Source organism: Heterocephalus glaber, unplaced genomic scaffold (assembly GCF_053883595.1).
Source record: "Heterocephalus glaber isolate CG9 unplaced genomic scaffold, H.glaber_assembly_v1.0 deba00001504, whole genome shotgun sequence".
Classification (NCBI taxonomy): domain Eukaryota; kingdom Metazoa; phylum Chordata; class Mammalia; order Rodentia; family Bathyergidae; genus Heterocephalus; species Heterocephalus glaber.
Genome location: NW_028258324.1, coordinates 27,159,955 through 27,187,716, shown reverse-complemented (window position 1 = coordinate 27,187,716; position 27,762 = coordinate 27,159,955). Strand labels below are relative to the sequence as shown.

Here is a 27,762-nt window from a genome sequence, read left to right as displayed (position 1 = left end):
TACTCCCTTGCCTTTCTCAGCCAAACTACCTGACACTCAAGCTCCTGTGACTTTGAGAGAATTCTGGCTGCCCAGACAAACAAAGCACTGATAACAGCACACCCTGCAACTTTTCCCCTGAGCAAATGTCACCAAGACTTCAGGCACGTCATCTGCTTTGGTAAACATGTGGCCTGTGTACAAAGTCTGGAGGAAATTTGTGTGACCTCCTCACCAAATCCTCCCTGGCTTTGCCCCACTGATTAGGGCCTCCTTCGAGGATAGATGAGATGAGACCCAAAGTAGGTGTCCTCTCCAGGCTGGATTCACGTTTGACAAGAGGAGTTTAGCACTCCACTTCTTTCCTATACAAATAGTGTCTTTAGCCTTGTGACCATTCATTGTTTAGAAATCACAGGTCTTCTTGAGAGGCTTTTGTGTACTTGCCAACCCTTTGCCAGGCTTTTGCCCCTGCTGTTCCTCTGCAGGCCTGAGGCCTCCTTCTAAGGCTCTAGGGAACTGAGAGAGAAGTCAAAGCTCACATTCCACATTTCACCTCTTTATGTGCTTAAATGGCCACCCTCTTGAAGCTCCTCAAAGTCCCAGGGAACGTCCTGGAGCTCTTCCTGCCTGGGAGATGTTTTTGTGTTTTAGTAGTCTAAGGTGATTGTATGGAGTACCTATCAGTGCTGCATTGGAGTTTGTGATAGGTCTGGATAATGAATAAGTTTCAAAAATACAACTAACAGAAATTCCAGCTGAATTTCTAAGGCTAGTAGAATTGTATCCTTTTTCCTCTCTCTCCCTCTCCCTAACTCCCTCCCCACCTCCGCCAACCACCACAGCATATTTTAAAGGAGAACTTGCCAAACTTGCTTTCCTGAAGAAGTTACCTCAGAAATGGAATTGAGATTCCAGGGCTCCTGGCCCTGAAGAGGATCTAATCCAAGAAGACAAGCAGAACCAAGAGGCCTAAGAATACTTCAAGTTGGAAGGAAAAAAATTCACAGCTAATTAGGAGGACAAACAGAAAGGTAATTCGGCAAAATGTGAACACTTTTTTCCAAATGCTCCAGCACAGGAAGAGGATTGGGGATATTTAAGGAGAAAATTGTCTTTTCTATCTTAGCCTTCTTCTCTCAGGCTTAGCCTTCAACCCAAACAGCCACACATGGCTGTTCCCACCCCTGGATTTACATAGCTTTATTCCTTTCATACCAGGGGTCCAACAGTATCATGGCTTCCCACTAAATTTTTGCAATTTTATTTTGATTGCTTATTATTCGCTTTTTCTGCTTTTATCAGACTTGGGTCCTGAAATTTCACTTAATTAGAAGGTTCTCCCTCTGCTACAGATAAAAGAGAACTACAATGAACTTAGTCTCAGGAATGAGTCAGACTTAGCCAACTAGAGTAGTATGTATTCCTTCCTGAGCTAATCATTTTACTAATTTTCAAACCCTTGCTTTTCAATGGAAATGTGATCCTTATGATTCCCATTTACACCCTCTTTTTTTAAGAGCCGAATGATGTGCAAACAACCTCTTGATACATGCATGCCTTTTCATAAGCCTCTATAATTCTTCTGCTTCCAAAGTTGGAAGCAATGTTTTCTAATTGTACACCGAGAATCTGATTAAATATGCAATTTAAGTGAATGCCAGAGTTTAGCCCTGAGAATCTACAAAAAATTCTGTGGTAACAATTTATGTTTTAGTATCAATAAGCTCTGACCCTGTAGCAAGTCTCTATCACCAAGAAGCCACACATTTGAATTCTGAATTCTGTGCCTTGTAGTAATGCCAAAAACTTGTGCTCTGGACTCAGATGCTGTGTGTTTGAATTTTATCTTTATCTCCTAAGTTTAGTTTTAAATATTAAATGAGTTTAAAGAGTCAAAGCACTTAGCACAGCACCTGACACAGTCACTGCTCGGTCCCATTAACTGTGACCACTAGGCTTTTGCACACTGCTCTTGGCAATTATTAGGAAGAATAGAAGACTTAAATTACAGGAAGTTATTTTTGCAGTTATTGTGAAACAACTTTTAAAAATACTGCTCATTTTATCTTTCAGTATCCCTTATGGAAATATACATTTGTTAAGTTTGAGTTTGATAGTTTAAGCTAACAAAATGCAATCATGTCTCTCCTGATTGACTATGATAAGCTTCCTGAAATATGGTAAAGGCAGTGAATGACTGAACCATGGATGATAGAAAAATTCTTATTTTATTCTTTGTTTTATTGCCAGGAAGTTAGGGTTTACATTTAGTTGTGGTAGCAATCCTGAGTTTAATAGAAATACCTAGATAATAACTCTCTCCTATGAAAAAAAGGCTGATATATAAGAGCATTTTTAAGTGTTTTTATCTAACGTTTGTACTACCTCCAAAACAAAAACTAAAAGAGGGCTATTACTGCTAGTAAATATACCTGAAATTAATAAAGTGTTTTTGAGTCACTTACCCTAATCCTGAACTCCATTATATCCTTCTGATATCAACTGGATGAAAGTATAGTCTAATGCTACAGATTTCAGCAGCTGTTAAAATTGTACAGCAATGGCCCATTCACACTATATAGATTTACATCATGGTGAATTTGTTGCTAGTGTACAACGAAGAAAATTACCATCTAGACACTGATGAGTACTCATTAAGTTGAACACAAGTATACACAGAATACTTTGTCCTGCCCTCCACTTTGGGTCTTATATTCCAGTGTATAAAATATATAGCTGATGCCTGGAAAGGTTTCTGATTCTATACTTCCTCCTGAGCATGCACATGGATATAAAACATACAAATGGCCAGGTCTACGAGTATACCCCAGCAATTATTTTCCTAGGCATCTCAGGCCAGAGGGCAACCAAAGAGAACACAGAGCCAGATGATAAGTCAAAGATTCGGGATGGACTTTATCATTATTCATCTGAACTGGGATATGTTTGAGAATGAAAGAGGGGACAGTTTATGATTTTGCTAGAACTATAGGTGTAAGCATATCCTAGACAAATTAGGATGCATCACCACCATACCTAACAGAACCAAATCAATCTGAATCTACTATTATGGCTTCCGGAGTCCTGAGAAGGACTTTGAAACAATATTTTTCTACCTTTTATTTCCCACTGATGACTTAAATGTCACCTTTCCTAATTCATTCCTTTGGGTTAGAGATTCTCAATTAGGGATAATTTTGATGCCAGGGGATATTTGTCAATGTCTGACGATGTTTTTCATTGTCAAAAATGCACTGCAACTGGCATCTAAAGGGTTGAGAACAGGGATTCTGCTAAACATCCTATAGTGCACAGGTCTGTCCCCTACAACAAAGAAATTATCTAGCCCAAACAGTCAATTGTGCTAAAATTTAGAAACCCTCTTTCCTATTTGCATGAACTACTATCTCTCCTCTTGCTCCCATTTGTTGATTTATGAGGGTCAAGAGAATGAGAAGACAAGCCACAGATCAGGAGGAAATATTTGAAGAAAATACCTTATAAGGACTAGAGCTACTATCCAAAATTTATTAAAAACTCTTAAAACTCAGCATAAAAAACCAAACAAGTAACTTGATTTAAAAATGGTCAAAAGGGCTGGGGATTTAGCTCAGTGGTGCCTTGTTTGCCTCGCAAGTACAAGGTCCTGAGTTCACTCCCCAGTACCACCCCTCCATGGTCAAAAGTCACAAATCAGCAAAGATCTGTGGATAGCAAATAAGCATGTGAAAAAATGTTCAACATCATATATCATTAGAGAACTGCAATTTAAAAACAATAATGATACTGTTACACATCTATTAGGTTGGCTAGTAAATATCCTGAACCCTGGCTAGCAACACCAAGGGATGGCAAGAACATGGAGCAACAAGAACTCTCTTTGCTTTTTGGTAATGCAAAATGGTATGACTGCTTTGGAAGACAATTTGGCTCTTCCTTTCTTTCTTCCTTCTCCACCCCTCCTCCACCGAACTGAAAATTGAGCACAGCATTTTTTTTTAGCAAATTTTTGCACTGAGATGCATCCCTATTCCGCTACTCCCACCCTTTTTAAATTTTGTGACAGGGTCTCACTAAGTCACGAAGTTACCCAAGTTGGGCTCTTGATCCTCTTGCTCAGCCTCCCAGAGTGCTAGGATTACAGGAATGAGCCTGGCTACATTTGGCACTTTATTACAAAACCAAACACACTCTTAACTGTATGCTCCAGCAACTGTGTTCCTTATTTACACAGAGAAATTGAAAGTAGTTTATGTCCACACAAAAATATGAATATCTACAGCAGTTTTATTCATAATTGCCCAAACTTGGAAACAACCCAGGTGTCCTTCTGCAGTTGAATTGATAAATACATTGTGATAACTCCAGTGGACTATTAGTACTAAAAAGAAATTAAGTATCAAGTCATAAAAGAGATATGGAAGAAACTTAAATGCATACTAGTTCAAAGAAGCCAAGTTGAAAGTCTACATACTATATAATTCCAACTGTATGACATTCTGAAAAAGGCAAAACTATGCAGACAGTAAAATGATCGGTGGTTGCCAGGGATAAGGAGCAAGTAAGGATGAATGAGTGCAGCATAGAGGATTTTTAGGCCATGAAATTCTGTACAGTACTGTACTGGCAGATATATGCTATTAGGGATTGCCAAAATCCCTAGGATATGCAACACTGGGTGAAGCCCGATGGAAGGGATGGACTTTGGGTGATAATGACGTGTCAGTGTATGTTCATCCACTGTTAACATACCCACCACTCTGGTGCAGGACTTTGACATTTGAGGAAGCTGTGCTTTATGGATATATGGGCATATAGGAATGCTATAACTTCTGCACATTATTTCTGTGAACTTAAAACTTCTCTAAAAATAGTTTATTAAAAATGTATACATGATAGGAAACATATAAGTACTTAGACTTCTATTGCGTGATTTTCTCAAATGGTTAGAGCAAATGATAGATAAAAGGGATCAAAGGTCCATGTATTATTATCTTTAGAATATGGCCCACCCTGACTCTACTATGGTGGACTAGGAGATAAATGGTCAGGATATGCTGGAGACGATGCAACTCCCTGATGTTTTGAGAGACATCAGAACAATCTTCGATCAATGATTCATTTATTTCCCCAACAAAATTTTATTATGTTCTTCCTGCTGGCAGCAATGGGCTTCCCATGCATACATGCCTAGTGGAAAACAGCCCTAGAGCTTGAAACACTGAAGCCTACTTTCTGGTCATTTCCCTATCTTCAGAGGCCACCATTTATCATGAAGTCACTAGATCTTTGCCAGCATCATTAAAACTGGGTAGAACCTTACACTCAAGCCATTGTTTCCTTATATATTATATGCTTGGTTTTATTCAATGGTTAAACACTCACTTATCTATGTTGAGGGTAAATGCAACATTGCAGCACTGCCCTGAGTCTCTGAGGGTGTGTGGATGGGCCAGGTCAGAGATGCCCTACATGCTAGATCTTTCAATAAATGAGAGATGAGGAAAGCATTTTTCTAGAGAAACATGTCCCTCAGTGTCCCATGTGTGCCAATCACTGGCTTCTGCACTCCACTAATGTCCTAACATAAGCTACATAGAGTCCCAGTTTTCTTCCAGAATTTGTCCTGCTGTCCCACTTACTTCAGGCTTTAAAGGCTACACCTGTTATCCAAGCAACACCTAGTAATCCCAACCTTATTACATCAATGACACCAAGTCCCTCAGATTGGCTGTTATCACAAAAAGAACTAACTAAATCAATGGTGAGGTTAACATGTGCTGAGCCTCCATGAATGGCTTTTATTTGTCTCATTCTGGGCAGCTGTGATGAGCTTGGTTCCTCCTCACATAAAGCAGAGAATCCTTGGTTTTTCCAAAAGTAGGACAATTTGCCTGATTTAAACAGCAGACACAACCAAAATCTCTTCTCAAGGATTGGTTTAAAAGGAATATTTTTGCTGTGGAGTTTCAAGTAAGGGAAGAAGTAGGTTACTGAGTATTCTGACATTGAGATGTTATAACTCTGAAGGTTTCTATGTAATTATTATTCTATATAAAATGTTATTTTTCTATTTATGATTTTTGAAGGAATTATTTTAGATACCAGTTAATCTGTCCCCATTTCCTCTAGTTATCCTCTCATTTTCTAAGTTCCCATATCAAGAAGTTGTAGATTCTCTTTTAGTTTAGACTTCTTTTCTGGTTTTTTTGTAATCCTTTCACTGCTTTTCTTTTAGTTCTGATGCCTTTTGTATTTTATTCTTTTTTTAAACTATATTTTTATGTGCACTTTGCTACTTATTTTCATGGCCTTTTTACTCCCAGTTTTAGTGACTAACTCTCCTTTTTCCATTGTGTGTGGTTTTGTTTTTGCCACTAGTATTTATTCTTACCTCTGAGGGTTGTTTCATTTAAGATAATTGTTAGAATGTGACTATTTTATACACTCCCATTTGTGCTCTCTTTGTTTATTTTTTGAGTCCTCCTGTTTGGGACTTCTCTCTGATTGCCACAGATCATGTCCTTTAAGGACTCAGACAATCTGTCATGATATTGTAGCCTAACTTAATTAAGAGGATAGAAGTAAATGGAAATCAATGATAAGAAAAATGGGGCTGAGATTATTGCCACCACTATTTGTATTATTTGCTAGAAGACTCGCTCTTTCCTTTGGGACCTGGGGCTGGTAGAGCCCCTCTTCCTGGATGTCCTCTGCAAATATACTTATCTCTCCCTTGATGACATGTGCATTAGAGGAATTTCTGGAATAGACATTTAATAACTCTTATTGGTTTCTGAAGGAAATTACACTGTGTTGTCAGAGATATCAGAGAACAACTAATAATAAAGCAGTCTGAGCAGAAGAGTGGGAATATCATGAAGAGAGGATTCAGGAGTTGAGAAATAAAGAAGAAACTGGAACGTTCGACTGGTTAAGAAAAATCTCAGAGTGTGTCAGTGTCTGAGAGTTCCCTAGTGGCTGTGTTGTATTCCTTCACCTGTCACTTTGATGAATGGATATTTATATTAACCCACACTGTCCATATGGGTTAAGCTTTCTCCTTAGAAAGCCACAAGCCCACCCCTCATTTCTTAACACCTAGTGTCCTAAGGAAGAACTGCAGGAACTTGACTTTGTACAAAGGGATTAACAATTTAAATTTCCTATATAGAACTCTGTAGTTCTTTCAAAAGAAATCACGCAGAAGTTGAACCATTTCAAATATTTCTTGAAATAAGTAGGCCATTGACTTGGGTGGAATTGTTCTTTTGAAGAGAAATTGCCTATACTAACAAAACCATAAACTGACATGCAATGTAAATTTATTGAGGGTTAGAGGTGTGTCTTTTACAAGCTTATATCCACAGAGAACTTAGCACTGAGCTTTGTATATTGTCCATATTTAACAAATATTTGTTGAATTAATGGACAAGGCAATAAATACCAAATTTCAGTGAAGTTGGACAAGGCTGTGAGTGATCAGTATATATACTTCCCCATTCTGACTGAGGCAAATGGATGTGTACAAATGAAGGAGGATTCTTTCTTCCTCAATTTGTTCTTAACATGGGAACAATAGGGTCAGTTTCTGGTTCTTGAGGATCCATGGGGGTTGGCATTCACAAGCCAAGTTCCCAGTTTACAGATTGTTCAGAAACAGTTGATGTGGACAAACTGAAAGGACAAGAATGTATCACTTACCAAGCACCTTCAGCACTTAGCAAGCACCTTCATTGGTCATTCAGAATAGCCCTTGTTAAGTAATCAGAGACCTGAGGCAACACAGGAGAGCCAAGCCAAGTTCAAGACCAAGACACTACAATAATGCTTCCTGAGAATGTATATTCCCAAACTGACTTACAGGTCTGATTAAACACAAGGCTGTTCTCTTTCCTACAAAGTCAAGGAGCGTTGGTCTAAACCCAAAGATTTTCTTATTTTAGTGGTGAAACAAAGTATGGATTTCTGAAACTCCACAACACAAATATTGTTAAAGAATTCATAGTTGTGTTAGTGAAACAGGAGTTTTTTTCTTCCAATATAGCTTGTGACTGATGACTGGTTAGTGACTAATCAAGCAAAGAACAAGTGTAAGAAAATAATGGTTGCTTACTAGTAATTGATCAGTTTACTAGTAACTGATGGTTGGTGCAGTCTAAATCAAAATAGTATTTCTACAGTACAGACCTAGCGTTCCTTCTAGCACATTCACTGCCTGACTTTGGCCCTCTTCGTGGTATGAATATTTACCGGGAAATACCATGTACCATGCACTAGGTGCCAAAGATAAAGAAATCAAGGACATAGCAAATGCTTTGCCAAATTGGTGTGTCTCGATGCCAACACAACCCAAGGGAAGCTGAGAAATTTGAACTTCAATGGCTTTTCTCCCTGGAAGAATAGTGCATATCTTGGTTATTTAATTGATTTCCTGCTTCCATTCTCAGCCCATTTCACTACAGCATTTTTGTTTATTTGCTTGTTTTTGGTGACACTGGAGATTGAACCCAGGGAGCCTTCCCACTGAGGTGCATCCCCAGCCCTTTTTTATTTTTTATTTTGAGATAGGGTCCTAAGTTACTAAGTTGCCCAGGATGGGTTCAAAATTATGATCTTCCTGCTTCAGCCTCCTAGAGTGCTAGGATTACAGATGTGCACCATCATGCCTGGCCCACTACAGCCTCTTTGAATAACCTCATAATTCAGACATGATGATATGGTTTCTATCATGATAGTATTTTTTTTTAAAGACCTCTAAATGATGTAAGCTACAAGACTCAAGATTACTAAAAGTCTATATGTTGGAAACTATGATTTTCCAGGCATTTTAGGGGATAAATTTTGATTAGTTGATGATGTCTAACAATACCTAATATACAATATAATATAATATATAATAATATATAATATAATGCATAATATAACTATATAATATAATAGTTTCTAATTGAGCTTCATATAAAAATAAAATTAAAATTTTATCATACCATGTAGTGGCTGCATTGAAATATAATATAATAAGATAGAGCACTGATTTGTTTAGCAATTACTGGCAAATAAAATAAATGCTTTATTTACTCAATATTATTATTTGCTTACCTCTTTCTGTTCTAGTTATGTTTTAAAATAACTTTTCTATTTTAGAAACAACAAATACAGCAGAAAACTTGGAAAACAAAGAAAATCAAAGGAAACAGGTCAGTAAGTCATTTTAAGTTCTGCTACGCAGAGACAACTTCTATTATGCTTGGCAAGGCCTTGTGATGTTTTTCCCATGCATATTTATCTTATGATGCTAGATAAAAATCGTATAACATTATACTTACAGATTTGCCCCTGTTTTTCTCACTTAAAAATACGGTATGTTGAGATTCTTAATAAGAGTCTGCTTAATGGCTGAATTACATCGAACTGCTTCATGCTGACTTACTGCGGCCCAGTGGAAGCCCTCAAGCAGTGGTTCTATTCACACCAAGAAGCCATTCTTTGCATTCTCAGGACAGTCCTCCCCCTAGGAATGTGAGGCTGATGATGCCAAGAGTGGCCTTGACTTTCTGGGCAGGATGGAGAGCTCTTTTATTTTCTCAGGCTTCTGCCTGATAAGGGTGATCAAACAGCAAGATTCAAGATTTATTGCTAGGGAATCTAGTTTATTTGCATTTGTTTGGAGCTTTTATTCATGTCTTGATCCTTTTATCTGTTTGCTGCCTTATTTTAGAAACTTACCAGTTGAAGCCAGTATGCATCAACACACTCCAAAGGCTGCAGGTTGCACCCTATTACAATTCTGAATCAGTTTCTTTTCTGTTATGCAATTACTGCTGTGGTGATCAATATCAGCACTTTACATTTACTATCACTTTATTTCTGCAAAATATACCTAAAATCCATTTATTAGGGTTTTTTCGGGGGGTTTTTTGTTTTTTTTTTTGAGACAGGGTCTGGCTTTGTAATTCAGGCTGGCCTTGAACTCATAGCGATCCTCCTGCCTCAGCCTCTTAAGAGTGCTCAGATTATAAGCCTGCCCACCACGCCCAACTCATTTATTAGTTTTTTAAACATGCAAATCAATTGGAAAATTTATATCATAGTTTGATTACCTTGTGAACATGATATACATATGTTTTTATTTATTTATATTTATCATTTTTTATTACACACATACCTCAGTTTTAAAAAATATTTTTCTCTCAAATGTATCAGTTCTATATTGCTAAAGCTATTAGGCCCTGTAATTTGGCATCTTGATAGATTTTAGAGTCCAAGTTTAGGAGTCCTAGAGATGTCTGCAATAACTAAAACAATAAATTATTTCCAAACCATAATAACAATCATCATCACAATAACAATGAACAGTTACTGCATTCATAGCATGGTTTTTCTGAGTATTTATATTTTTATATTATTTTATTTAACTTCTCAAAACAATGCTGGAAGATAGGTACTATTATGAGACCATTACTCCAGATGAGGAAAATACAAGTTAGAATTTCTTAAAAGCCTATTTTTTCATAATTTCACTACTTATCCCCTCTAAGAAGCTCAGTATAAATTTCTGTGCTGTTTGCTCCCCTCTTACAGTTAGTAATGGTGCTACTCATAGCAGTGTGAGTCATCATTCATTGAGCTCATACCTTGGGGCAGATACTTTATAAACATTGTTCTTGATCCTGGCATAGTCAATTGTATGTATTACCTCAAGACTATCTTCAGTCCACATGATGGTCTGCAGTGTGACCTAGTCATTCTCCTATTAAGAAATCTATTTCTCAACCTCCTCCAATCTAGGGGACTCTGTGACTATTTTGACCAAGAAAATACGGCAAAAATTCTGCTGTGCCGGTTTCAGGACCAGGCCTTAAGATCCTAGCTGCTTCTACCTCCTGCCTCTGAGAATACTTGCTGTTGGAAACCAGTTATTGTATAAGAAGTGTTACCACTCTGGGGCCACCAGGCTGAGAGAAGCCCGAGATAGATGGAAATGTCCTAAAGTAGGGTCAGTAAACAATAGCCTGAAAGTCAAATCTGGTTTACCCACCTGTTTTGTATGCTCTATGAGCTAAAAATGGTTTTTAAAATTTACAGTGGTTGGGGGGGGGTTAAAAGACTAAAATTTTGTGATATGTGAAAAGTACATGAAATTTAAATTTCAATGTCATAAATAAAATTTTAAAGAAACACAGTCATACTCATTTGTTCATATATTGTCTGTGGTTGCTTTCATGCTATAATAACAAATCGAATAGTTATGACAAAGATCACATGGCTTTCACTCTGTGGCCCTTTACAGGATATTTGTCAGCTTCGGCCCTTAGAGTAAAAGGGACAGCAAGAAGAGAGATTAAGAAGGAGACTAGGAAGTACCAAGGGCCTCATACATATAAATGTATACATTGGCCGTATACCTTGGACCCTCCAGCACCAGTCAGATGATACTGCGTGAACAGAAACAAATTGCCCAGCTGAGCTCTTCTCAAGTTCTTGACCTACAATAATGAAAGCAAACTGAATATCTGTATTAGGGCATTAAGTTTTGTTTTGGGTAGTATGTTATGTAGTAGGAGAAAAATGCAATTATCTCACAACTATCCTACAAAAGAAAGTATTGGTAGGGCCCGGGATTTAGCTCAGTGATTCCACTGCCTGCCTTGCAAGTACAAGGACCAGAGTTCGATCCCTGGTACCAAAAAAAAGAAAGAAAGAAAGTAAGTATTAGTGTTTTGTTTTTTTGCAGTACTGGGGATCGAACTCAGGACCTTGTGCTTGCCAAGCAGGCATGGCGCCACTGAGCTACACCCCTGGCCCTAAGAAAGTATTGTTATCTACATATTCAAATGAGGAAAGAGAGGCTCAAAAGATTAAATAATTCAAGTTTACACAACTAATAAGAAGGGACCTGTGATTTCAATCTAGGACCTTTGGATTCTTCAGCTTTTTTTATGCAATAACTAACCCTCAAATAGCCTTTTCTCTACTGCTGTGCACTGTGTACTCCTATCAGTCTTCATTAAGACAACAAATGCTTGTTAAGAAGTCTCATCACATGTAAATGCTGCCTTAAGTTTTATAGGAAAGCAAGATGAATTCAGATGAAATCTGAAATTTTAACTTTCTATTTAGTTAAGAAGATCAAGGATTATAATAATGTGCTAATGTAGGGAACGTAGCAAATTCAAATTAAAAATATCTTGAAGAGTCAGCTGTGGTGACACACACCAGTAACCCCAGTACTTGGGAGGCTGAGGCAGGAGGATTGCTGCAAGTTTGAGGCCAGTCTGGGCTACATAATGAGTTCAGGGCCACCCTGAACTACAAAGGAAGACCCTGCCTCAAAATCCTGACCCCCCCCAATTTTTTGAAGCTGGTGCCCTTTTGAATCCCATTGTAGATGATCAAACTTTCAAAAGAGCTCTGCATTTAAATTTAATGTCATAGTTTTTAGACCTTTTTTTTGGAGTAAGTTAGCAGTCAGTGAACAGAAAACTTTAGAGCTCTTCCCACCTTCCCATGAAGTTCCACATTAGTTTTGTTTTGTTTTAGAGTTTTCAGATTAACTGTTCTCTTCCACGTTCAAACATATGTAACCACACCTGAATGGAAGTTACACAGCTGGAAACCATTAGGATTGAACGGCAATGACAAGCAGGAAGTGAAAGCCTAGGGAAAGTAATTTTGAAAGACCAGGGTAAGCGATGTGAGGAAAAGTATTGGAGGATATTTCAAGTGGTTTCCAGTCTTTTTCTGAGGTCATTACTATAGACAGGTCAGTCAATGAAGTAAATATGATCACCTTGGAGCACAGGTAGATGAAATATACAGGAATAAAACAGAAGTAACCGTGTGTTTAAAGTGCATTTCTTTGTTTATCACGAGCCCTTGCTACCTTAGTTGGCTTCTTGAGGGAAGAAACATGATATTTTTATAATATTTAACATATATGCTGTGTGATCAGAAAATATAGTGAATGTTAAAAACTTAAAAAAAAATTATTATAGTAAAAGATACATTGCCACTAATCCCCTCAAAATACTCTCCCTCACTTCAAACCCACCTTATCATTCTTGCCACTTTCTGAAGCAGTGCTGGAAGTCCTCTTTGATGTCTTTAGTCATACTGTTGTGGTTGCCTCCATGCCCTGTATTGATTTAAAACATTTACCTTTCATAGTTATTTTCACTTTGGGGAAGAGCCAGAAGTTGCAGGCTTTCTGTTCTGGTGAATAAGGTGGATGAGGACACTGTAATGATTTTATAAGCCTGCCTTTCCCTTGGATGGCGCTTGGCAGCAGCATTTACTGTAGTTTTTATCACTATGTAAAAACACGAAAGAGAACTTACTGAACCGCTTCAGAAAGTGGCAAAAGTGATGGGATAAGTGTGTGTGTGTGTGTGTGTGTGTGCGTGCGTGTGAGGGGGAATATTGAGGGGGATTAATGGCAATGTGTCTTTTACTTAATAAATTAAAAAAGTTTAAACATTCATCATATATTTCAATTACTCTTTGAAGTTAGTAGTTTGTTGGAACTGGCCCATACCAGTTGTTGAGAGATGTTTGTTACATTTTTAGGAATTTTTGTGAGGTAACTGTTTAAATCAGCCACAGTAGGAATATTTACACTACGGAAATTGGCAAATATTACAAATCAGGCCTCCACCTACTAACCCAGATAGCAGTTTACTAGCACACCATCAAGACAGTGTCAACTAAAAATTACTAGCTAGTACATGTAGTTTGAAATCTTTTCCATATGTAGTATATGGCAAAACAGAAGGCAATTATTACATTTGCACTTTTAAATAATTTTAGGAATGTGAGAAAAAACTGAGAGCAAAATTATGTCCCTATTATAGTCTCAAGAATATTAAAACATACAGACATGAATTGAAAAAATGATAAGCAAGAAAACAGGGCTGGAATTCTAGGTAACAGAGACATGGCAGGGGGTATCACAATCCTCAACCTGCAACTCTACTACAAAGCTACTGTGATAAAAACAGCATGGTACTGGCAAGGAAACAGACCTGAGGACCAGTGGAACAGATTAGAAGATGCAGAAACAACGCCAGACACACTCAGCCATCTCATCTTCGATAAAGGAGCCAAACACCCTCACTGGAAGAAAGATAGCCTCTTTAACAAACAGTGCTGGAAAAATTGGGCTTCAACTTGCCAAAGATTAAAACTAGACCTATATCTCTCACCATGCACTAAACTAAAATCAAAATGGATTAAAGATCTAAATATTAAAATAGAAACTCTGAACCAGTTGGAACAGAGGTTAGGTAGAACCCTTGAAGACATCGGTGTAGGAAAAGATTTCATGAACAAAACCTCAGTTGCCCGTGAACTAGCACAAACCATCAACAAGTGGGATCTCTTCTTATTAAAAGGCTTCTGCACAGCAAGAGAAACCACCAGCAGTGTGAAGAGACAACCCACAATGTGGGAAAAAATCTTCACCTGCTCTTCCTCAGACAAAGGTCTACTATCTCAAATCTATAAAGAACTTAAAAAGATCAGACCTCCCAAATTTAAAGACCCAATCCAAAAATGGGCATCTGAAATGAACAGACATTTCTCAGACAAAGAAGTAGAAATAGCAAATAAATACATGAAAAAATGTTCAACATCACTGGTCATTCGAGAGATGCAAATGAAAACATTGCTGAGATTCCACTTCACTCCAGAAAGAATGGCTGCTATCATGAAATCAACCAATAACAAATGCTGGCAGGGCTGTGGGGAAAGAGGAACCCTGGTCCACTGCTGGTGGGAGTGTAGACTGGTGCAAGCACTGTGGAAATCAGTATGGAGATACCTCAAAGAACTAAGACTGGAAGTCCCATTTGACCCCGCTATTCCACTGCTGGGGATCTTCCCCAAAGAATTAAAAGAATCATACCACAGTGATATATGTGTGCCCATGTTCATAGCAGCACAGTTTGTGATAGCTAAAACTTGGAAACAGCCCAAATGCCCATCAACTGGAGACTGGATAAAGAAAATGTGGGTTTTTTATAAAATGGAGTACTACTCAGCCATAAAAAATGAGAAATTAGAGACATTTATAGCTAAGTGGATACACAGTGAAGTGATACTCTTAAGTGAAATAAATAGGACACACATGAATAAATACCAAATAGTTTCTCTGGTGTGAGAAACTGAAAGTGTAAATAAGGACTAAATGTATAATAGGTCATGTGAAATAGGAAGAAAAGGGGCAAAGGGGAAGGAAGTGGGAGGGTTAGGGGAAAGGATAGAAGGGAATGGGATTAATATGAGAAAATGGAAAACTAGGAACAAAATCTTTGTAAATAGGGAGGAATGGAGGGGTTGAAGGGAGGGCTGGGCAAGGGTGAAAAATAAGAACCAAGAGAGATTATGTAAAGGTGCAAATTTCCAATGATGAATGTCATTATATTGTATACCTAAAATGTACCAATGATTAGAATGAATAATCAAAAATGTAAAATAGGAAGAAAAGGTCCAAAGGGGTAGGGGTAGTGGGAGGGGCAGGGGAAAGGAAAGAAGGGAAAGGAAAAATGATGAGAAATGGAAAAAATGGAAATAAAGTCTTTGTAAATAGGGAAGGGTGGAGGGTGTGAAGGGAGGGCTAGGAATGGGGAAAAAATAAGAACCAAGATGCATTATGTAAAGGTACAATTCCCAATGAGAAATGTAATTGTGTTGTATACCTACAATGTACCAATAAAAGAATTTAATTAAAAAAAAAAAGAAAATAAGGCTGGGGATTTAGCTCGGTGGTGCCTCCGCCTGCCTATCAAGTGCAAGGACCTGAGTTCAATCCTCAGTACCAAAAAAAAAGATGATAAGATAGAAAATAGATCAGTGTCTTCATAGCCATTATCTTTGGGTTGATTTTTTTAAAAATTCCATTCATTAAAATTATGTCTTTCAAGTATTCTACAAGAAGTAGGCGTTACTTTTCTTAAGTTAAGAATCCATTTTTTAAAAAATGATGTACCTAGGCATTAACAGTTTTTATTTTCTGCACAGAGGTGACAGAGGAACAGGATAGAGGAAGAGGCAGATGGAAGAGAAGGGCTTTCCATTGTTCCTCTTTCAGTACTGTGAGAAAGGAGGTGAGGAAAACCACCACGATTTGATGGAGACCAAGAATTCTGGTAGGATGGGGAAAGGAATGAGGAGGGAGGCAGAAAGATGAACAGGAAAAGGCAGTAAAGGTGGTAAAAGGAATACTGGTTCTGTTCCTAGCAGCCATACTAAGAAGCCATTTCATGGTCTTTCACTTTTGGAGCATCAATTTCTTCATTTCCATGCATAGATTGCACAAATTTTATTCTAATAAAGATGGTGAAAGTGACCTGCCCCTTGTGGGCAGCCAGATTTCAGGGGGAATGTGGAAGAGGTTTCAGCTCCTCTGGCAAAGAAAAACAGTGCCCGTAGATTTGGGCAGAGAAAAGTTTGCTGGAGGAGCAGGAAGTGAATTTTGGCAAGGTGAGCCCAGAAGGTGTCATGGGATGGTGGTACCAGAAAAAAACTGTCCTGATTTAAACTCAAAGGTAATATCAAAGAGATGCTTGGAAACAAAAACAAGGTTCCAACTGTTTTATTTTACACAGAGATGTGTAAAATGCATCTTGCAGGCACATTTCTAACTTCTACTGAGGAATTTCTGAATGCCTGCATGACATGATCCCCTATCGTTATAATGAAAAAATCAGGAATCTTTATTATACAATGTCACTTTCCTGGAACTCAATAAATTTCATCTTATAGTGCTGTAGACACAACTCTCTAAAGGTCCTCATTTATTTTCCAGGACCATATTATAAAGTAAACACACCTTAAATTTATAGTGATATTTTCATTAGCTTATGACTCAGATAGGAGTGGAACTCTGGTTCTGTGTATTGTTTTATGTTTGGCTTCTAGTGATCTATACAAAGTTGTTGCTTATTTTTACAATAAATTCATGTCTATTATAGTTATTCTCAATCTTTTGGAAAGGAAAAAAATCTCCTGATTTGATGAAGTGCTATGGTTCCTACACGTACATTTAAGTTTTAATCAAAATTAAAACTTACACATGTGTGTCCTATTTATTTCACTTAAGAGTATGGCCTCAATGGGCATCCATTTAGCTATAAATGTACCAATAAACTTATTGAATAAAAAAATACATTTTTAAAAAATTAAGTTAAAATTTGATTTGAGACATGCCTTGTGTGCACCTTTCTCTAGGAGCTTGGTAATTTTTAAGTTGGCTTTGTCAGTAAGTTAGTCTTACATACACATATAAATCAGAAGCTAGTTGTTTTTCTGCCTCTGTTTTAATTCTAGAGATTTGTAAGAAAAACAGTGTTCCTCTGCACTGTGTCCATCTTCTCCAATAGACGGGTAAGTCTAGCTTCTCCCAAGGTCATGGCCTTCAGTGCTATGCAGGGCTGGGTGCTGAGGAGACTGACACATCTGTAACCAAACCAGGGAGCTGCAGTGTGAGCTGAGAGACATTTCTCTGGAATGAGGGCCTTTCATTCCTTTGTTCTCAATATTTCCTGGCAATGTGTCCACAAGCACATGTTATTAACAGATGGTGGAAGGCATAATTGAGATTTTTATCATAACATATCCCCCATGCTTCCATTATATACCAAAGACACAGAGATGTATGAGCTAGCTGACTTTATCACAAGATTAAAAACATTTACTTCAAACCTCCAAAGGGTTGAGTGCCTCTACTACCAACTCAGCCATCCAGTTAGATGTGGTTTTTGGTCAGAAGTACAGAGGCCATTTGGATAGACATGTTCATATCAGATTCTTTTTCAGATCATTTGTTAATATGAGAAAGATTGGTGTCGCAGAGCCGAGTTTACTGGGTAAGTTGAGGGAGGGATACATCTGTGCCGCAGAGCGAAAGCCTATGGGATTGGCAGAGAGCCCTGAACTTTGTACAGACAACTGTGCCTCAAAACCCACAGAGATGAAAAGGTATCCTTTGCTTAACCTCATAGCTATGTGCTGAGCAAATAAAAAAGAAAGCAGGAGAAGTATGGAAAAGAACTTACCCCAAGAAACTAAGAGGTTTTATTTCGATTTTTTGTTATTTGTGTTCAAATCTAGAGCATGTTATTTGAGTTCAAAATCAAGATTGCCCATGTCTCTCTCTCTCTCATATATAATATATATATATATATGTTTTTGTGAGAAAATTAATTCCTTCATGATTTACAGGTCTCTAAAGAAGTACTGTCCACAATATTCATAAAACGCTTGTACATTAATACAGCTGGCATCATCCAGAGAATTTGAGGGCTTTTTGTTAAAAGTACTGTATCTGCTGGTTGAGAATACCCCACATTACATGCAAGAAGATTAAAATCCCAGGACTATCCATTTAGCGAATGCCTGAGCACGGCAGTCAGTGAGATTTATGGTTGGCCACCAATAACATAGCTAAAGAAGTGCATCAGAAAGCTTGAAATCTAAGATGGCAGTGTTTATAGGTGGTGGTTATAGCCAGTGGGTAGTTATAAGAGAATCAATTGGCTTGATTTTAATCTGTCTCTTCAAAGTCAGTGACTTTGGCCAAGACACTCAGCTTCTTTAAACCTTGCAATCCTTATTTATAAATGGATATGAAAATATTACCTATGTAAGGATAGTTGTGAATTTGAAAAGAAATAATGTATGAGCAGTACTTAACATAATGCCCAATACACACAGAATGAGCTTGATAAACATTAGATATTTTTATTTGCACAATTAGAAATGGGGCTAGCTGCATACTTTGCAGGCCTCATAGAAAAATGAAAATGTGGGATTTTTTTTCTTCAAGGTCTGGAGAAATGCTGTTAAAGATACTAAAATAAAAAACTTTTCCTTCCACACTTCTTCTCAGCTTGTTTTGGTGTTGTTGTTTTTAATTAATAGACTATTTTTAAAGCAGTTTTAGATTTGTAGAAAAATCAATCAGAAAGCACAGAGAGTTCCCATGTAACTCCCTCCCCTAGTTTCCTTTATTATGATATTTTTGGGGGGTTGAGTACCAGGGATCGAACTTGGGACCTTGCACTTGCGAGGCAGGCAGCAGAACCACTGAGCTAAATCCCTGGCCCCCAGTTTCCTTTATTATTAACATCTTGCATTAGTGCAGTACATTTCTTATCTGTGACAGACAAATACTGATATATACTAAAGTCCATGGTTTACATTAGGTTCACTCTTAGTGTTGTATAGCTCTATGGGTTTTGATGAGTGCGTAATGTCATGTATATATCATAATAGTATACAGAACAGTCTCACTGCTCAAAGGACTCCTGTGTTCCACCTAGTCATCCCTTTCCCACTCTTCCTCCAATCCCTGGGAGCCACTGATCTTTTCACTATCTCTACGCTTTTGCCTTTTCTCAAATGTTGAATAATACAGTATGTAGTTTTCCTCAGATTGGTTTCTTTTAATTAGCAGTATTACATTTAAGAATTCTCCTCCATGATTTTTATGCCTTGATAGATAGCTCATTTTTTTTTATTGCTGAATTCTTTTTCTTTTTTTTTCCCATTAAGATTATTGGTACGTTTTCAGTATAAAATACAGTTACATTCATCATTGGGATCTTGTACCATTACATGAGTCTCTTGGTTCTTATTTTTTTTCCCCTTCCCTTGCCCTCCCTTCACCCTCTCCACCCTTCCCTATTTGCAAAGACCTTGTTTCCATTTTTTTTCCTCTTCTCATATTTTTTCCTTTCCCTTTTTTCCCTTCCCCTACCCCTCCCAATTCCCCTGCTCTTTTAGACTTTTTCTTCCTGTTACACAATATCAGTTATACATTTTTAAAATTACATTTATTGCTGAATTCTATTGAATAGATGGAATAAACAGTTTGTTTATTCACTTATTTAATGAAGATCTTGGTTGCTTCCAATTTTTGGTAAATATGAATAAAATTGTTATAAACATTCATGTGCTGTGTGTGTGTGTGTGTGTGTGTGTAAGTTTTCAACCCATTTGAATTAATACTTAGGTGTGTAATTGCTGGATCATATGGTAAACCATATTTAACTTTGTAAGAAACTGCCAAATTGTCCCCCAAAGTGACTGAAGCATTTTGTATACCCATTGGCAATTAATGAGAGTTTCTGTTGCTCCACATACTTTCCAGAAGTTGATGTTGTTAATATTTTGGACTTTAGCCATTCTATTTGCAATTCTCTAATGCCATATGATGTTGAGTATCTTTCTTTTCATATATTTATTTGCATCTGGATATCTTCTTTGATGAGATGTCTCTTCAGATCTTTTGCCCACTTTTTAATTGGATTGTTTTCTTTCTTCTTGTTGGGTTTTAAGAAGTTCTCATATATTTTGGATGAACAATCCTTCCTAAGATATTTCTTTTTTTTTTTTTTTTTTGGTACCGGGCATGGAACTCGGGTCCTTGTACTTGTGAGGCAGGTGGGAGAACCACTGAGCTAAATCCCTGGCCCTAAGATATTTCTTTTACAAATACTTTCCCTCAGTCTGTGGCTTGTCTTTGTTCTCTTAATGGTGTCTTTCACAAAGCAGATATTTTAAATTTTAATGAAATACAAATTAATTTTATCTTTCAGCAATTGTACTTTTGCTGTTGTATCTAATAAGTCATTATCTAACTAAAGTCACCTGCATTTCTATGTCATCTTCCAGAAGTTTTATAGTTTCATTTTTTAAATTAGTTTGCATTTTACATTTAGTTATAAGATTTCTTTAGAGATACTTTTTTGTTAAGTAGAAGATCAGATTCTAGGTTTTTGTTTTGGGGGTGTTCTTGTATTTTGGGGTTTTTGCATGTGGATATCTAATTGTTTCAGTACCAATTGTGGAAAAGACTATCCTTTCCCCAATATTAACTTTGATTTTCAAAGACGAGCTGACTCTATTTGTGTGCTGTTTTTCTAGGTTCTCTATTCTGTTCCATTGTCATATTTGTCTGTTCTTTCACCAATACCACATTGTCTTGAATCCAAAAGTTTTATGCAATTCTTGTTATAGAATGCCTGTCTTTGTTCTTCAATACTTTGTTTACTGTTGTGGGACTTTTACATCTTCATATAAATATCAAAAAACCAAAAAGTAACTTGCTTCGATTTTGATTTGAGAACACAGACTCTACAGATCAATTTGGGAAGAACTGAAATCTTGACATCATTGAGTCTTCTTATCTATCAATATGGAATATCTCTCCATTTGTTTAGATCTACTTTAGTTTCTTTCATTAGAGTTTGTAGGTTTCCTTAAATGCGTATGATATACATAGCTTTAGATTTATTCATAAATATTTCATCTCATGTTGCTTGTTATTTAATGTTGCTCTGAATAAAAAATTATTATAAGTTTTACTATTTACTTGATATATGATTATGGTTTAATTATAATATAAGAACATTTATTTCATATGTAGAATAACTAAAATTACACAATTTATATTTTGTGGCTTATGCATGCATATGTATTTTTTTTCTTGCCAGAACAATGGAAAAGTTGTACAAAAAATTAGTTTAACCGTTAGTTTATGTTACTTCTTGATATCTACAGATTCTATTACTCTCTACCCTTAGCCTCTCGATATAAGGAAGGATTGAAAAAAAGACCCACAAGTTGCCCTATCTTTTCCTTTCTCACTGTATCTTCATTTTTATTTTTATTTTTTAACAGACATTACTTCTATTTTCTCTTTTCTTTCTTTCTTTCTTTCTTTCTTTCTTTCTTTCTTTCTTTCTTTCTTTCTTTCTGTACCAGGGATTCAACTTGGGACCTTGTGCTTGCGAGGCCGGCACCGGAACCACTGAGGTAAATCCCCAGCCCCTATATCTTCATTTTTAGCATAAGTAGTTGACTTATAAAGAGAAAGAACATGGTGGCTTTCACAAAGCATAATGTTAGCATTCCTTGGTCATTTATGTCTCTTAGAATGCCATTTCCTTCTTTCTCTGTGTGAAGCAAGTTCTGGTTTGAATAGAGAACTTGGCCTTTCAGTGCTATCTGCACCACTGCTTCCTCAGTCACGGATATAAGACCCTTACTTTATACTTACTTGGGGTCTTGCTGAACTCCTTTGCATTATGGTTCCTCTGAGATTCTGGCCCCACAAATATTCTGCATGCTATGCCTATTGGGCTGGCAAGAAACAGTGGTAGACATATATATTGTACATCTCTCCTCTCCTGTATGCTGCTTTGGCCCCTTGAATTTCACTTATAAACTCAAGTTCAAAGTAAAATTACTTAAGAATTTCAAGATGATAGCAATGTAGTAGTAGATCAAGCACAGGACCCCCTGAATATGCAGCTTTGTGCAGTTGCACAGGATGTACACTAGTGAAGACAGTCCTGCTGGTAAATGAGAAGTTGTGAAGACACAAGGGTGTTAGCTAACTAGGCAATAAAGATGTCAGCTGCAAAGGAAGTAGAATTTATCTCTGGTTCAAGGAATGGGACTCAACATGTGAAGTGGCCCAGTCTACAAGAGTAAGGAACAGGATAAGAACTCCTCTTATCCAAGCAGAAGTGCTGAAATACACAATGTGACATTCTTTCAGATTTCCCCATTCACTGGATTTCAGATCTGCTGACATCCAAAAGTTATTGAGCTGATACTTCTGGAAATATCCAGATTTATATCCTGGGAGGCCAAGCTGAAACCCAAAGCAGTTATGACTGCTGCAGATGTCACAATGACTTTGACCACAAAAACTTGTTGAAAGAGAGACCTAATTAGGATTCATCAATAGGTACTGGTCTTGCTGGGAAATAGAAATGGAGCCAGTTTTCTTCACGAGGAGAAAAGTGGTTGGGCTATGTGTGTTCTTGGCTGCAATTTTTGCCATCTGAGCCAGGCTCAAATGTAGAGAATCATCATATACTTCAACTTATAAAATAGTTGTGCTGTTCTGTGCTGTGTATTGGGGAGCTACATGAGATTTCATTTTAGAGAGGTCTCTTACATGGAAGTAAAGCTAAAAACCACTGGTCTATTCATCTCCTTCTATGTAATCCTCTAAGAACAGTCACTGGATTCATAAAAGATGCTCAAAAAATAATTAGCTATTATTATTTTCTGTAGATAGAGAATTTAAGGCCTGGGCTAAGGATGCTGTCAAATATATCCAGATGTTTAGTAGCAAAGTAAAAATTCCAGTGTGTGTCCTGACTCTTAGATCACTGCTCTTCCAGTCTACGGCAGTTGCCTCCCGATCCCATGGGAACCACCCTCCAACTCGAGACTGTGGCACTATGTACACATTTAAAATATCCAGAAATCCTGCTTTTGAAAACTTTGTAGCCATTTATGCAGCCCTTTCTAAAGATGTTCTCTGATTACTCTTCTTCCATCCTTTCATCAGAAACCTAGTTTGGTCTGCTTCAGTCAGCTGGGCTCATAACTCTCTTTCTAGATTTTGAATGCCTCCACGTTACGGATAGCATAAAAGACAGAATAAATGAAAAAATTAAAAAAACCCTAAAGACCAAAACCCCTTAAAAATAACTAAAAATATGATTAAACTATCATTTTAAAATATACATGGCAAATAATAGGACCTCAATAAATGCTCAAATTAATGAATTGGTGTTTTACATATTCTTTTTTTTCTTTCCTGAATATTTCGTAATGGTCCACGTGTTAAAATGGTCACTGAAAAGAACATAGATTGAGAACATGAACAACTCAGAAACAGCACTGTCTTTACAGAGAGATTCTGCCCGGACCCCGCAATATTAGGCTGCTTGTTGCTGCTTTAGAGTGATGAGTGATTGCCTGAATTCAGCCGTCTCTAACCTACTCCCCCTTGTGGTCAGTGTAAAAGTTTTAAAGGTTTTGGATTTACCTCCCTTTTTCTCCTTTCTCTCCTTTCAGCTCCATGTTCTGACCTAGAGATACAGACAAAACACAACCATTCAAAAACAAACAAAAAAACAAAAACAGATCTCAGAACCAAAATATTTTGATAATAGATTAATGTGAAGGCAAGGAAGCCCTAGGGAACCAGTCTTTTTCCTCCCCATTCCTTGCTTTCCTAAGCAGCTCCTTCACCTTCACGACTCATCTCTGGGACCCTTACCCTTTTACCTCCAGAAAGTCTTCTTGCTCTCTGGGTTTTGAGGCTCACTTTGTGACTTTATCAAAGTGCCAATCACTCTCTGTGTGTCAGCGTATTGTGCAGTCATCCCTACTGAATTGTGAACAACTTGGGTTGAGGGTAGGAACTGTTGCCTGCTATAGGCAGGCAAGGTTTGTTGCAGTAAATGGTTCTACACACACACACACACACACACACACACACACACACCCCCTAGGCAATTGGCATAATAGGTGGCAATTTTCTCATTTATAAACTTGGGCATTTTGGATTTAAAGTTCCTAAGAGTCTGTGAATCTGATGTTTTTTTATCAGAATATTCTGTAAAGATTGCTCTGTTTTTGATTTTCAGGATTTTCTATTTGAGAGCCTTTGCATTACTTTTTATTTCTGTAGGACTGAATGTCATAGTATGCTAATATTGAAGTTGAGAATGGAAAAAAGCCCTGTAATTACTAGCAAAGATGACTTCGAAGAGAGTGCTTATGGTAAAAGTGATCTTATGAATAGTTCTTTTTACAAGAAAAACATCTATTCCACAAAGAAGTCAATGAAGGCTTCATTTATAAATTTTTAAGTTTGAAGAATACCAGTGTAGGGAAAGTTCTAGAAGTGTTTCCTCCCCATTGCTTAGAGTTCTCCTTAGTCAACTTGGTCATGATAGTTAGTTTTACAATATTTAACTCAGGACCACAAAGTACTATTTAGCAAATAATCAGTTTGTGTTCAAGACATTTAGGGATAATGAAAATGTGAAAAGTTTACTAAGCTTTCCCAACAGGTTTTATATTTCTATATTGCTTCAGTAAATGAACATCAAAAAATGTTTGTAAATGTGAATTGTAGAACATTAAGAAGTAATTAATAAAGTTAATAAATTCTGTCATAAGTAAAACTGTGGCCAGGCTTTTATAAAAAAAGATAAGAGATAACAATTGTTGGCAAGGATGTTGAGAAAGGGGAACCTTGTACACTGTTGATGATTATATCACTGTGGAAAATAGTATAAAGGTTCCTAAAGAAATTAAAAATAGAACTACCATATGATCCAGCAATCCCTCTTCTGGGCATATTCCCAAAGGAAATGAACTCATCACCTCGTAGAGATATCTGTACTCTCATATTCATTGAAACATTGTTCACAATATTCAAAATATGGAAATGATCTAAATGTCCATCAACAGATGAATAGATAAAGAAAATGTGGTTTATAGACACAATGAAATATTGTTCGGCCTTGCAAAAGATGGAGATTGTTCCATTTATGACAATATGGATGAACCTAGAAGAAACTATGCTAAGGCAGATACAGAAAGAAAATATCAAATGATCTCACTTGTATGTGGAATCTAAGAAAAAAGAAAAAAGAAAAAAGATCCCAAATACTTGGAAAGTAGAATGAGTATTTGGGGCAGAAGGATGGGGAAAATAAGATGTGGATCAATGGGAACAAAGTTGTAGTTATATAGACTAAATATAGAGAACTAACGTACATGAGGACTATAGGTAATATTATATGTATTATATACTAGAAATCTACTAAAAGAGTAGATTTTAGATACTTTTGCCACACACAAAAAAGTAACTGTGTGGTTAATGGATATATATATTTTTATTATAGTAATCATTATGAGTATGAAAACATCATGTTGTACACCTTCATACATACAATTTTTTAAAAAATGTTGGGGCCGGGGATTTAGCTCAGTGGTTCCAGCGCAAGGTGGTTGCCTCGCAAGAGCAAGGTCCTGAGTTCGATCCCCAGTGCCCCCCCCCCAAAGTAACACTGTCCCAAATCTAGGAAATATCAGAATGGATTTAATACAAATCTGAAAGTGAGGGCAAATGAGAGTGTATTGTATCATCCTGTCTCTGGGATTCATTGCTATAAGGATCCAGGTCTATCAGACTCAGAGAGAGTGAATATGCCCTAAGGGTGCTGAAAGCTGGAAATTTGTTCTCCTTAGAGAAGAAATTACTCAGAACAGTGGTACTATCAGGAGGAGACAGTCTTTTCAGAACTCTGGTAAAATGTTTTTCAAGTTAAATTTGGGGGCCTATGTATAGAAATGAATTTTTTTTTTTTTTTTAGAAATGAATATTTTTGATAATTAAGTTAGGACCAGAGAAATCTTTAACTAGTTGGAAAACACAGTTATGAGTTAAAAGGAGGAAAAGTACATTTTTTTTTTTTTTTTTTTTTTTTAGATAAGAGAATCTTTGTTAGGGGTTTTTTGTTTGTTTGGATAGTTTTTTTGTTTTGCTTTTTGAGCCTCACTGATAGTTTGTAAATATGGGCTGTTAGATAATTTTTTAAAATGGCTGTTTGAAATAGAAAATGACCCTATAATAAGGCCTGTACTTAACTTTATAGCCATCTTGCCAGAAATGTACTCACATGTAAATCTGTCCTTCTGGCAGTCTAGCTGGGAAAGGGTTGCTATGTTAAAATTGCAAGGGCCCCTCTTTTCTTCTGAGGGCATTTTATTTTGATAAGATTAAAAAAATCTGCCCAAAAAAATCCATATCAAATATTGAAGAATTATGGAAAGTGTGATCTCAGATTTTAAAGTTCAGTTTGTATGTTCTTTGTGACAGCGAAAATTTGTTTCTTTAATAATGTGTATTATTTACACTGTGATGACCATTCTTAGGAAAATAACTGTGTGTTTGTGTATCAGGGGCATTGGCCTTTTTAAAGGCCTTATGGCTTGATGGAGCCTGACATCTAAGGAACACCTAGTAAATATTTGTTGATTATTAACAGATATAAATTTTTAGGATACAAAGAAAATTCCTCTTATGTTAGAAGTTTGTATGATTTATCTTAACCACAGTAATGATTTTACCTAAAGTTCTTTTTTGTTTGTTTTTTTGGTTTTTTCTGGTACCTGGTATCGAACTCAGGACTTTGCGCTTGCAAGGCAGGCGGCAGAACCACTAAGCTAAATCCCTGGCCCTAAAGTTCTCATTTTTCTTTTAACATTTGGATTTCCTGACTTCAAAAGAGTAGAAAATAATTTTAGGCTATAAAAAAATTTCTCTAAAACCATTGAAATAACATTATATCTGGGTTTTACTTCAAAACAATAAACCAGATTGACTATGCATTGCTCATTGTTGAAGTTGAATGATTGACACATGAGGCCACCAATATGTTATTCTCTCTTTCTCTACATACACACACACACACACACACACATACACTCCTTTAAATGCTGTAAGGTTAATTTTTAAAAGATTAGTAAAATTGAAATGAAAACTTGGCAAAATACAGTTCTTGCATCTTTCCCAAATACTTCTTTTTCCTTCTGCGTCTCTTACTTCAAAGACAAAGGGGGTGGTGGAAGTGTCTCCAGGCTCCAAAATTTGATAGCGTTATTTACCTTCCATCCCTGGGCCTCTTCTAGTGCAGTTTCTGAGCAGGAATGAAGTCTTGTGAAATCTTCCCAAGACTTTTGCTTGAGCAGCCTACTTTAGTTCCCATTATCTTTTCAGGATTGGAGGGAAGTGACCTTTAGGTTAAACAGCCCACAGGAATGTGGCAGGTAAGGTGGCTCTCCATTGAGAGAAAGATAATGGCAGGATTCCTCCCTTGGAGAAGGGGCTGTGAAGATGTTTTCCTGTTGCCTCACGGTACTCTGAACAACTCAAATCAACTGTTGCTAGGGGGA

General features: G+C 36.9%; 1 protein-coding gene and 1 long non-coding RNA gene across 25 annotated transcripts in view; one reads left to right on the top strand and one right to left on the bottom strand.

The window, feature by feature from the left end:
• Positions 1-27,762, bottom strand: part of LOC147825285 (uncharacterized) — a 96,187-nt gene extending 68,425 nt beyond the window's left edge. For 4 of the 23 annotated variants that reach the window (XR_015440873.1, XR_015440862.1, XR_015440865.1 and 1 more), the window contains exons 1-2: positions 27,475-27,758; positions 23,837-23,879 (exon numbers count right to left, since the gene is read on the bottom strand). Coding sequence is in view for 6 of the 23 variants with exons in the window: in XM_087186336.1 (XP_087042462.1) it covers positions 23,837-23,879; positions 27,475-27,481 (50 nt within the window). In the remaining 17 variants the exon portion in view is untranslated. Of the gene's footprint in view, positions 1-13,036; positions 13,121-23,836; positions 23,880-27,474 lie in introns of all 23 variants that reach the window. The other 19 variants (XR_015440876.1, XR_015440877.1, XR_015440867.1 and 16 more) reach the window with 10 other exon arrangements.
• LOC147825286 (uncharacterized) lies at positions 446-16,175 on the top strand. 2 transcript variants are annotated; one of them, XR_015440879.1, is made up of 3 exons: positions 446-1,013; positions 9,130-9,182; positions 16,003-16,175. It is a non-coding gene; the product is annotated as an uncharacterized LOC147825286 (long non-coding RNA). The 2 variants fall into 2 exon arrangements; XR_015440880.1 differs by lacking the exon at positions 16,003-16,175 and adding an exon at positions 10,774-11,148.